Source organism: Corvus moneduloides, chromosome 4, assembly GCF_009650955.1.
Source record: "Corvus moneduloides isolate bCorMon1 chromosome 4, bCorMon1.pri, whole genome shotgun sequence".
NCBI classification, from domain to species: domain Eukaryota; kingdom Metazoa; phylum Chordata; class Aves; order Passeriformes; family Corvidae; genus Corvus; species Corvus moneduloides.
This window is the reverse complement of record NC_045479.1, coordinates 30390167-30402994: the sequence shown is the minus strand read 5'-3', so window position 1 is coordinate 30402994 and position 12828 is coordinate 30390167. Positions and strand designations below refer to the sequence as shown.

Here is a 12828-nt window from a genome sequence, read left to right as displayed (position 1 = left end):
AGAGTTTGACAAGAAACAGTTAGTTTTATTGAAGACTAAAAATTATTTCATTAAAGCCTCCCAACTTTTACCCTTTAGGGAGCTCAACTGATTGTTATGATTTTGGAAAAGAGTTTGTCTTTTATGAGGTGCCTGACATTGTTTCTTCCCCAACTGTGACTTTTTAAGACATTTTATTAAACAACACTAAGGGAGTTTCAACTCTACCGTGCATGCCTGAGATGCCCCAGATGTGCCTAGAATATCTGGAAAAGTTCACCATCGTGACTCTTTTGGACAGCCTTTCATTGCAGAAGAGTCAAGCAGGGGTGTGCAGAGTGAATTTACAGTGGAACTAAAGAAAAGCCGGGACATACAACCCATCCTGAAGCCAAGACAAGTTATGCAGCCCACCTGGCTCACTAGGCCCTGATACTCAAGGATCATCACCAATCAAGACATCATTGCTGAGGAAGCTCAACAAAATCTGGGCTTTGGTTCCCTTACCTGTAATACCAATATTTACAGTAACCATCTTTGCAAAGCCATTCCAGATAACATCTACTGAGTAGGCACATATTTCTCATCAGATAACCAATCACATGAAGAAGACTCAGCTTGTCTCAATACCTTCTCAAATTCTTGCTTGCAGGCTCTAAGCTCTTCACCCAGCTTGGCACTTTCTTTTTCAAGTCTAGTCCTTACTTCCTGGAGCTCTGCAGTTTTACATTTTTCATTAGCCAAATCTTTTTCTTTCAAAATCTTGAAGAGAAATAAAAGTGCTAGAAAAGTTACTTCTTCCAAGTTCACAAAATAAAAAACCCAACCAATCAAAAAACATCCAGGGTCCAAAAAGTACTTGGTGGCTCTGTAATTATGGGGAAACAACTGCCATATACCTATCCACAGTTTGTAACGCAATTAGCAGCAGTTTTAGATTTAAAACTAATGTTTTCCTGCCTGTCTAGCCACAAACCTGTCTAGAACAAATCAGCAGCATATTTTGAACCAAATTCACTACAACTGTCTCTTTTTTAAGTCTTTTTACCAGAGGTTCAGTAAAACAGTCATTGTTATGCTCTCAAATTAGAGATGTAATAGAAAATAATAAAAGGTGCCTGCATGGGGTGGATGTGACTGTGTGGAGATTTCAAAAGGCAGAGGCATTTACCCTGTCATTCTGAAGATCTTGTAGCATTTTGGTCTTCTCACCCAGCTGCTGTTCTTTCCTTGATGCATCCTGCTCCAGCGTAGACTTAGCTTTCTTCAGTTCCTGAATCTGTTGATTATTGCTAGCAATTCGATTCCTGCTGGAAACTAATTCTTCTTGAGCTAGAGCAAGTTTTTCTTCTGTGGACTAATTAAAAAGAGAGTTCTGCAAGTTATCTGCCAGTATAAAAGCTTCAAATACTAAACAGCCAGTTAAACATTTTCCAAGTCGAAAAATTTCTACCTAGAGGGTAACATTTAGCTTCAAATGTTGACAGAGCATAACTACAGAAACTTCTAGTTTACAAAGTAATTTCCAGGAACAAACCTTGCTGTACATATTCCAGCTTTCATCCTTACACAGACAAAAGGTGAAAACATGCAGAAGGGCGGAGAATAAAAACTGACAAAAAGAGAATGAACTTGAATTTGCTCACACAAATTTATTTTATCTAGGCAAATCAACAGTTCTATAACTCTAGACTTCTGTTACTTAAGAACCAGTGAAGCTATACTTTGAAGATTTCAAAAATAATTCAGTGCTATTTTTTACCAATGACTTAATAAAGTTAGTGCTAGAACAACTGTAAAATTTCTTAAAATTCTGAAGTGAAATGTACAAGATAAAAATGCTAATATCAGGAGAAAATGTTTCACAGTTTCTGCTGCACAAGCATTTTAAACATTAAGTTTAAACTTTCATTCAAAAGCTACAGATGATAGTTCATTTGCCTCTAACTCTCACCATTAGCTAGAAAAAAACTTTGATTTATCTCACAAAATCCCAAGAAACAATCCAAAACTTGCACCCAAAGCCAAAGCTCAGTCTGTTTGCTCACAGCAAAATCAAACTTCGGGGGTCTTTCTGAGTTAATGTTCTGGAGGTTACTTTTTTAAACCTTCTACCTTAGGTAAAGACCAGTTCCACTTGGAACCCACAAGAAAAAAAACCAAACAAACTCATCCACTTCTTCAAAATATTGGAATTTTATGGAAATTTTTGATGCTATGATACAGAAGATGAGCTGAGATTTATTATTAGTAATAAGTTTATTGCCTTCAGTGCAGCAGTAAGGATTTCAATTTTTTTCAAGACAAACTCAATTGTTTTTGAAGCTCTTGCTTAAATATTAATCAAACCTCTTGTTGAAGGTTAGTGGTTTTAAAAGGAACTATAAGCAGAATTTTCCCTTCATTCAATTATGCATATGCTTTAGTCACTCCCATGTTGATTTAAAAGCTAATTCATTTCTGATGCCTCATGATCCTCCTTTGTAATATCTGAAGTATTTTGCTTGTAGAGACAGACTTAATTTGAAACAGCAGTGATGGAACACTGCTGATTCAACAGCATTTTCAACAATCCCCATGACTCTTAAAAAGCTCACAATGGCTTTTAAAATTAATTTTCAAATAAATTACTTTATTTGCTTTCTGAGGTATTAGAGTTTACTACTTAGCATTTTGAAAGGTGTTGACTCAGAATTTTTTGTAAGCAAAATAGGAGGTGCTTTAGCAGTTTTCAAGGTTTCAGCAGGGTGGGCATTTCAGAAAGTAAAATTATCCCACTCTGCTCCATTGTGTTCAGTGGAATACCATATTTTCCTAACATTGAGGAAGGACAGGAAGTCTAGCATCATCATATAAGATCTTCACAGGAAAACCCAACAGTCTTTGCAGTTTTAGAACGAAGCATAATAAAGCCACAGCTTTTATTCACATTTGTTTCCAATAGAAGAAATGTGGTTACATCAAATTTTCTAGCATCAGATAATGAAATTTGATGAAGTAGATAGTGACACCCATACACTAGTGGGGTACTTCTCTCTCAATCCACCCCACAAAGTCTCTGCACTGGACAGGTTATCTCACTGTGTCTATACCGAGACTGAGACAAGGAACAGGTACAGAACAAAAGAGGTCAATCAGTACTCATTTTTGTAAATAAAGAAGAATGCTAGGTTGACTGGTATAGAGTTTAAATAAATACAGATATTTGAAAATTACAGTTTGATTCACTACAGCCTGGCCTGTGCCAGTGCAAATCGTTGTGCCAACATCACAACTGGTCCTAGGAGGGTGGTGGGACCCAGATTCATTCCACCTACATGAAGTGCACGAACAAGCATGTGAGTCTGTGTGCTCCCTGATCCCAGTCCACAAGGACCAACATTAAATTATTCACAGATGCTAACCTGATCTCTCTTCACTCCCTAAGAAAAAGAGTTAGACTGACTGTATGCAACTTAGGCTCCTGACTTACAGAACTGAGGTCTGGCAAGCGTGAATTTTGTTCCAGAACGTTCACTGAATATATGCTGGCAGCAATGCCAACATTGGAGACAAAGAAACATTCTTTTGAAAATACAGAAGAAACCAGGACTGACTACAAAAAGCACGAATGCCAAAACTCTAGAACACTTGGCAGAGCTCAGGAGATCAGATTCACAGAAAGTGTCCTCACACTAAGTCAAAATCAAGGAAAAAATAACAGTTTGAACATTTTTATTAACTCTTCTATATAAAAAAATGCCTTTTTCACAAAAAAAAGGTATGAATATATATACACAAACAGATATTTGTATAAATAGGTGTGTGTATATACAGAAATTATTTGGCGGTATTCTTTTTTAATTATATATATCCTTTGTTATCAAAAAACACAGCTTTAACAAGCACTCAAATCCTACCCTATCTCTTTTTCCAGTCACAAAGACAAAAATGTGTGTGAAGTTACTGTTAGAGACATTTTTAAACCAAAGTAAGTTTGCAGCAAATAGTATCCATAAAATTATAACTACATTCCCAGTTCCAATTTTATTATTTATTGTATTATTTTTTTATTTAATTACAACACTTCTTTAGTTTGCAGGACTCAGAGCCTCACAGTTTGCATCTGGCCACAGCAACATGGCTCGGGTGCCCTGCTGTGGACGCAGAAGCTCGGGCTCCGCGGTGCCGATGGCCCTGCGGAGAGCAGCGCCCCGCTCCGCAGCTCTGGCTCAGGCAGCGCTGGATCTCCACCCGCAAACCGCCCCGAAGCGCTCGCTCCCTTCTCAACGCCACCTCCGCCTCCCAGCCAGAGAGGAGCCATCGATCCCAGCAGTGCTATTCCCGACAGACGCCAGCAGATGGTGCTCTGTGTACAGCCCAACTCCCGCCGGGCCCTCCCAGGAGCTACCTTACACGCCACCCACACAGCCCCTCGTGATCCATCCTCACGCCTGGAACCTTGGCCCCGCCAACAGCATGGTGCCACAGCACGCGAGGATGTTTAAGTTTTCCCTTTTAACTCCAGCATTGCTTGGATGTCACGATATGGCCTGGCCATGCCTGTTCTGGACAATGCTGGGCTTCTGACGCTGCTGACTCAACACAGCTGTGCAGGGAGTTCATATCTCTGCTGAAAATCCTGCACTGAATGACACCCAAGCTGACTCTACATACAGACCAGTTTTAAAAACTTCTACCACTGCCTACTAAGAAGATTAAGGCCAATCTAAAGCTCAGCCTAACCATCGGCTTTGGTTCCAAACTTTAAGCAAAACACACAGCTCTGGCTCAAATGAGCTACTTTTAAAAAGTAACTTGCCCAAGGCAAAACATCATGCAGAACTCATTTTGAATAGGCTGTGAAAGGCTACTATAAAGTTCTTTTGACTTGAGTGGCATTTTGATATTCAGCTCTCAAGACTAACATTGTCACTCGGAGAGTGTCTGAACGTGCTTTTCTTTTGTGGTCTTCTAAGACAAGCTACCACTGCTTCTTTAGTTTAATGTTGCACTGAGGTGGCACAGCCATGATTAAGGATCAGCTCCCCACTTTTTCCCTCTTCTACATCTTCTGGGAAAAAAAAAAAAAAATTGGTGTCCAAATGGGCTCCAAATTGGTACACCACTTCAGTACTGTCCTGGGGTGATGTAATGAAGCTGCTTTATTCCTTAACCATCCGCTCAATGCCCAAGGACGCTGTTTCTTTAGGATGGACCCGGGGGCCGGAGCCACGGGACCAAATGCGGGGCAGTTCAACGGCTCAGCCCAACAGCTCAGGGGCTCGGGAAGGAGTGAGCGCTGTGCTGCTTTTGGGTTTCCTTTGTGTTCCAGCTAGCTGGGAAAAGGTTCTGTTGGGTTCTTTTTCTTGTTCTTTTTTCCCTTTCCTTCCCCTTGCCTCACTGCCTCCCTTCCCTCCTCGCCGGTCCGAGGAGCCTGCAGGGGTGGCCCTGGCTGGTCCAAGCCCGCGTGTCTGTTCCCTCTCTGGGAATTTGTTGTATTTTGAGGGGTTTTTTCCATCCTGTTCTACCCTGTTTTGTTCATGTGTTAATAAACAGTTTGGTTTCTTTTTCCCACTTTCACTCCTTGTGACCCATTTGTCTCATTGACGGAGGAAAAGGGGAGGCCCTTTTCCCTTTGGAGGAGACTCTCACTCAGGAGTGTTTCCTCCTGAAGTTTTGTCTCAAAAACCAAGACAATTATTTAGGACCCCAATCTTCTTCAGTCTCTCTAGGCTCCACAGAAACTTACATAATAAATCAAGTTACCTGAATACTCACGTTAAAAATCTTGTTTCCCCATTGCCATTACCTTATTTTACCTTTTTGCATAGAGTTCTCTCTCTCTCACTACCATCCCCATTGGGTCTAAATACATGTGAGACACTTCCTGTCCTATTTTATACTTGCCAGAACTAGAGGTCATCAAATTGCTCTAATAATAATACTTATTCACAGCTATTTTGCAACAAGTGATACTTTAATGAAAATTATACCAAAAAAACCCCCAAGTTACTGAACACATCCAATGTTTCTACAGGCCATTGCATTACCAAAAGGTGATTTAAATGCAGTGCAGGAAATAAACTCACAGATGTATATGTGCAATAGTAACAGACTGAAAGAAAGAATATGCTTAAGCCACCACTGCTTGTTAATCATGCAGAAGTTCTCCACAATTTAACACAGTGATTCAACCATGCTGCACTGAAAGTAAAGCTTCAATAACCTGCAGGGAAACATGGCAGGTAATTTAGTACTACAGAGGAGGAGTAAGTTTCCTGCAACTGCAGTGGCCTATATGTAGAAGAGGTATTTCTCTATTTCTTAAAATAACCTGAGCATGGAGTTTGGCTAGGGCTCCAAAGCTCACATGGGCCAGTGTGAAACAGCCACAAGACCTCTAAGGGTTTCAGTAGTGAGATTGAAAGGCCCACCTTTGGGGGAAAGGGAACGATGAAATCAAAGCAGGGAACAATGAAATCTAAGCAGTCACCACAAGCTCCCTTTATACATAACAAAGCAAACAGAAGCTGACATCTAAAGCAGATCAGATGATCTGTCTCCCCAAAGCATCTATTCCTCTCCATAAACTTCAGAAGAGCCTAGAGCAACAGCGTTGGACACAAGACAAACCTGCAGTGGGATTTATCTGGAGTGAAAAGCACTTAAGCTACAAATCTTGCCAGCAGACAGCCGGTCTGTGCAGCACAGTATGTCCCAGGACTAACTGAAGCATTGGCTTAGTACCGACATGAAGCAGAGGGTTATAAAAAAAAGCCAAAAAACACCTTTGCTGACTGGCTCAGCTCTCAGCAATACCTCTCTGAAGGCACTGCACACTAATACAAAACCAGGTAACTTCAGTTTAGGAATAGCAAAAACTTCAAGGACTAAATTGTATTCCAGGTAGGTCTATAAGCCTACTGTTTCTGTAAGTTTGACATCTCTCAACATCTACCATCAGCCAGGAATATTTTAGTTAAATCATCCAGAAGATAGCAGTTACTCACATGCTAGCAGACCTTGCCGTAATTAGCTACACTATTAAAATTAGCTGAAAGCTACAGTATAACAAGAAAAAGCAACATTAAAAAAATAACTCTTTAATGAATATAAAACTAAATCACCTTTCACTTTGCTGCTGCAGAAATGCAAGGGTATTTCAGGTAAACTGGCAAATATGTTTGGCAAATTAGTTTCAGAATATCCTTTGTCTCAAGGGAAGGGATTTAACAGCACTAAATTCTATATATAGCAGAAGAGATTTTTTTTCACTTATACAGTTCCTGCATTGTTTCTTGGTCTTCAAAATGGATATTAACATCTACTAAGTCACATACGACATTAAAATGACTGCAAGTACCTTAAGGTCTTGCCTGGTTGCCAGCAGCTCAGACTCTTTCCCATAAAGATCCAGTTGCAGCTTCTCCATATTTTCTTTATGTTTATCATGGGCCTTCTGTAAGTCTGCTAGCTTGCCTTTCTCTGCTTTAAGCTCCTGTGCTGACAAAATAGACTGCTGTTGTAGTTTATTCTCCAGCTCTGCCTGAAACATAAGCATAGAAAGTTTTAGTTAAAGTTGCACACAGTAAAGTTAGCTTAAGCATTTCAATAAAATGCATTTCTACTGCAAGAAGAGAATTTTGTTCCTCTTACGAAATAGCAGTTCAGTAACCTGATATTTGTGATTTTGCAGTAAGGTTTGATAACTAATTTAACAACAAAATTTAATTCATGACAAAATACTAAGTGAAACACATTAAGACCAAATATTAAAAATTGGAATAATGTTTCCAAGTGTGCTGGTTTTGGCTGAGGTAGAATTTTCTTCATAGGAGTTAGTTTGGGGGCTGTGTTTTGGATTTATGGTGGGAACAGTGTTGTTGTCACAGGGATGTTTTAGCTACTGTTTAGCAGCACTCATACAGAGCCAAGGCCTTTCCTGCTTCTCACACTGCCCCATCAACAAGAAATCTGGAGGTGCACAAGAATCTGGAGAGGGCACAGCCAGGACAGCTGATCCCACTGACCAAAGGGATATTCCATACCATATGACATCACGCTCAGCATATGAAGCTGGCCGAAGAAGAAGGGGAGGGAGTTTGGAGTGATGGTGTCTTCCCCAGTCACCGAGCAGCTCTGTGCTGCTGAGTTGATGGCTGGGGTAAACCATGACACCAAAATCTAATGTTTCCACAGGCTGTCTAAAGCACAAATATGACCATGTAGCATTGGGCAGCCAAAGCTGGAGCCACATTTAACAGTGCATGGCACACAGCACAACATTCCCTAATGTTGTAAGACATTTGAACTCTTTCCATTATGGTTTATGAGTTTCATACTGTCACTCAGATAAATTCTTTTGGTATAATATGAGAAGACTTGGTTTAAAACTGCCATGGACATTTTAAAACACTGTAGAGTTTGTCTAAAAATACTCTCATGAAATTCTACTGCTTTACAAGAAAATGGCAGCTCTTGCCCTGCTCCTGAAGCAAAAAACCCACATTCAATCTAGCCTATTTTTTCCCTTTATTAAATTTCAATTCCTATGGAATTCATATTTCAGCACTGGTTCTTTTCATTATTGCTGTTGATGTTGTTGTTTATATCTCCGACAGCATCTGAAGACCTCACCGCCATATCCTGACCTTATCATTTCCGACAAGACTACAGCAAACAGAGTTTATCACAAAGTTATTGACATAAAAGCTTCAGTATTTATCAGAGGAATTTACATTCATCTTCTTATAAGAGTAAGAAAGGACAGTCTTACCTTTTCTAAAAGGGCAGTTTTTAATTCAGCTTGCAGTGTCTCACTATGTTTTTTCTTCTGCTCAAAAGATTCCTTTAACTCTCTCAGCTTTCCCTGGAGATGTTGCTCACTTTTTTCTTTGTCCTTCAGAAGACCCTGGATTTCCAGTACTTGTGCTCTTGCTGAATCAAGGTCTATAGACAACTGCTTAGAAATCTATATTCAAAAATATTAAATAACTGTATTTAATTTAAATATAAATCACCATTCGTACATGCTGTTCACAGAATCAGACCATCCCACAGTGCCACTGCTATTTCAGAGTTACATGGCTGAACAGTGGCAAGCAGATTTTAAGAACTACCATAACACATTAAAATAATCTGTTATTCCAAATTTACAGCAGTCTTTTTTACCCATTCTAAATTAAGATCAGGCAACTTTGCTTACACCAGCAGTGGTGTGGGCTCTCCTGCTGCCAACTGCAGCATATACCAAGCTCATCCTTCTGCACTTTCCACTGAGCACCACAGCACTTCAGCTGAACGAGTGAGGAGCCAGGGAAGTAACAGCAATAGTCACACAATTGCCATCACACCTGCACACCCCCAAACGTCTTTCAGACAGTAAGTGTCCCTCACTGTCTATCAAACTATGTCCACTGATCAAATCTTTTCGGATTCCTTTAGGGAACAGAAGATGCCTTGGGTAAAGAAATCCATGAAAGCAGACGTCCTTCAGGCTGCCAGCTGCACTGCACTGTCTGAATGCTCATCTTTGAAAAAGAAGTACGTTTGGTCCTTATGTAGTCACAACCAAGTGATTTACACAGGTTTGAAAAAGCAATTCAGTCCTTGAAGGATATCTGAAAATGTCCTGTCAACTACACTGAGAACATACTGAATAATCCTGAGAATAAAATAGATCTAAGGATATGAAGTGACAACTTTTATTGTATGGAAGTACAAAAGAAAATGGCGACACAGTAGTATCAAGTAACTGGTTCACTAATGAAAAAACCCGAAGGGCTAAAATCCCCTGCTAAGGTATGTGGGACACAGAAAACTAAGACTAAAACCTATATTTTAAAGCTTCATATTACCCTCTGCAAAAGTTTTAGTATCACCTTATTTCAGTGCCAAAGATAGGTTACAATTTGAGAACTGAAACATCTTTCTCTCTCATCAGTCCCAGAAGGTGAGACTGAAAATCAATCTTTTAAACATTTATTATTACTGGTTTTGAGACTTTTGAAACTAAGTGGACAACTTACCCCCTCCTTTTTTTCCAGTGAGTTTTTCAATTCATTCCTCTCTTTAGCTACAGACTCTGCTTGTATCTGAAGTTGGTGTTTTAATTCTTGGCAAGATTTTTCCTAAAAAAAATAAGACAAAGAAATATTCCTGTTAGCTTCTAAGACCAAGTACCGAGAATTTTTGCAGGATCTACAAATCCTTAAAAAATAACGCTTTCATTTTCAATGAAAAATCTTACCTTCTCAACTGCAGACATTTTCAGCTCAAAACCACTCAAAACTTAAAGTGGCAAATCTAAGCTGAACACATCTGATGCCCTGTACTAATAAACTCAGCCAGGTGCCAGAGTTTTTCTGATTACGGATAGTCTCCTTGTTTAAAGCTGTGGTTGGCAGCCCTTCCTCTTGCTGAAGTAGTAGGCTCATTGGTCTCAGGATCTAAAATTCCTTCATGTTCTAAAACTTACAAACAAGTACATTTGCAGACCTCCATGCATATGCAACTGTATGTTAATCCCAAATACCATGTATTTAAGATAGTGGAAAGCCTCCAAAAGACTACAGAACTAGAAGCAGAATGTGGACTACTATCTTTAAGTCTAAATTGGGGAGAAAATCCTTCAAGTTTTTAGGAGAAACATATCTTTAAACAGCAGTAACTAAGAAAAGGAAGTGAAAGAGTTTTTCTTTAGAAGGGGAATGAGTAAAAGAAAATGTTCTTTTGAACTAGGAGCAGATCTTTTTTTAGATCAGAATAAAAGCAGCTCTGAATGGGTTCTGGAAAACGGTGATGTGTAAGATGAAAGGGCATGAGAAAGACACCCCTTGCCACATCTGAGACAAGGATGTCACAACAACTGTATCTATAAAACTGAGCTATATGTATTCATATAGTGCCCATTCATACCACCAAGGCAGAAGAGGTAAGAAAAAGGTATATTTTAACTCTAGTAATAGTTTACTTTCTTTACCATAATAGGTTGCTCTGGTGGTCAAGCACTTGTTATACTGCCACTTGCAAGACCCTTCTGAAACTCAAATAGTTCTAGTACTCCAGTAATACCTTAAGCTAGGCATTCCCCAAATGACAGATGATGTTACTCTCTCTGCCTGCAGTATGCAGCTTACCAGCATGTCCAGACAAGTGCACAGGAAATTCTATATACGAAGACTTCAAAAAAGAAATTTAAAAGGCCGCAGAAAAATAACTTCTTAAACACAACGGCATTTTACCAAAGGTTCTATAACTTTGTGTTGTTATAATACAGCTGATGTATTTTTTAAAAGGGGGACATTTCCCATCAAATTGTTTCACCACTTGTCTCCATTTGGTTTCTTCACTGTGTTAAAGGCATGCAGCAAGAAGAAAGGATCCTGTTATGTGATATGACTGATGTTTACTACTGTAAATACTCAGGCAAAAATTTAAGGTGGGAAACATGTATGACCTGCGAAAAATCACGATTTGGTTTTCCTTATAATAACTAATTTTCATGCATTGTCATCGTATGTACACTGTTTGCAAACAGAAAGCAAAGTCATTTTATCAGACTGTAAATATACCGAACTTAATGCCTAATTAAAGAATCTACTAACCATTTCTGCCATAGCTGCTTTTCCTTTTTTAATTTCTTTTTCTAATTCCTCCTTTCTTTTCTTAAAGGATTCAGAGCTTTTTGAGAGCTTATCTTTGGCATCTGTAAGGTCCTTTAACAGAGTATCCTTCTCTAATTTCACTTGTTGCAGCTCTGATGTTGCTGCTTGCATTTTACAGTCAAGTTCCTTAAGCTGTTTACTTGTATCTTGATTTGATTTCTCAAGGTTTTGTTTGAGACTGGCCTTTTCTGCCTCCTGCTTTGAAATTTGTTGGTTTGCTTGGTCAAGGGCCTCAGATTTCTTCTGCAAATCCAATTGAGCATTAGACATCCTGCAAATACAAAAAGATAAAACGTACCTTTTTAAAAGTTATTTTTCAGAGGTTCTTTTGTGTCCTTAAATGTCCCTATTTTTATCCATGGGCATTGCCCTCTTAATCCTCTAGTTAAGACAAAACAGCAGCTCTAGAAACTAGTTTTGAGATGGTTCTTTCTTCATCAACTATAATGAACAGAAACTACCCCTTTGCTGCTTATACAAAAATTACAAATTTGTATTTGAAAAAGGTTACAGAGCTATGGATATTTAAAGATGGACCTCACTATATCAAACTGCTCCAATATTTAGCTGACAACAAGCATAGTGAATAAACTGAAGAAGTGTAGTGAATCAGAGCAGTCAGTGATTCCCATGAGACAACATGGCAGATGGAGTGAAAGACAACAGGTAGGATACAGCACAGTTCTTGTAGCAGAGGGGACACAGCTCTTGTTTATGACTTCATGAAATCACAGGAGAGAAGCAGAAAATTTCAACTCTATTCCAAACTGCTCCAGTTTTATGTCTGACTTTGAAAAGTACTGTAACACAGGAAATGCATACGCTTCTCTTGCTGCTTCAAGTTGTTTACTGAGCTCTGCTATTCGGAGGTCTAATTCTGTAGACTGATTTCGCTGTTGCTGTAACTCCTGAAGAGCTTGGTCTTTACTTGCTTTAGCATCAAGAATGTCACCTTCAAATTTCTGAGAGAGAAAAATAAAAAGATAGAGCCATCAGAACACAACCAACAAAATAAAAATAGCAATAGAATGCAAAGTCATCTAGTCTGTGAGTAGCAATAACTGTAGAAAGCAGTCACAACTCTCACACATAATCTACCTGTTTCATTACTTTGCTATTTATGTTTCATTATTTAGTTCCTGCTAATCACCTGCTCCTCCAGAACTGTTTTGGTAAAACATTCTAAAACCATCTTTAAATT

General features: G+C 39.1%; 1 protein-coding gene across 2 annotated transcripts in view; it reads right to left on the bottom strand.

Annotated features, from left to right (window-relative positions):
* EEA1 (early endosome antigen 1) overlaps positions 1-12828 on the bottom strand; it is a 64135-nt gene that overhangs the window by 7233 nt on the left and 44074 nt on the right. For both annotated transcript variants that reach the window (XM_032107849.1, XM_032107850.1), the window contains 7 exons: positions 12450-12589; positions 11568-11898; positions 9990-10091; positions 8738-8932; positions 7325-7507; positions 1151-1336; positions 610-741 (listed from right to left, as the gene is read on the bottom strand). In XM_032107849.1, the coding sequence (XP_031963740.1) occupies positions 610-741; positions 1151-1336; positions 7325-7507; positions 8738-8932; positions 9990-10091; positions 11568-11898; positions 12450-12589 (1269 nt within the window). The remainder of the gene's footprint in view (positions 1-609; positions 742-1150; positions 1337-7324; positions 7508-8737; positions 8933-9989; positions 10092-11567; positions 11899-12449; positions 12590-12828) is intronic.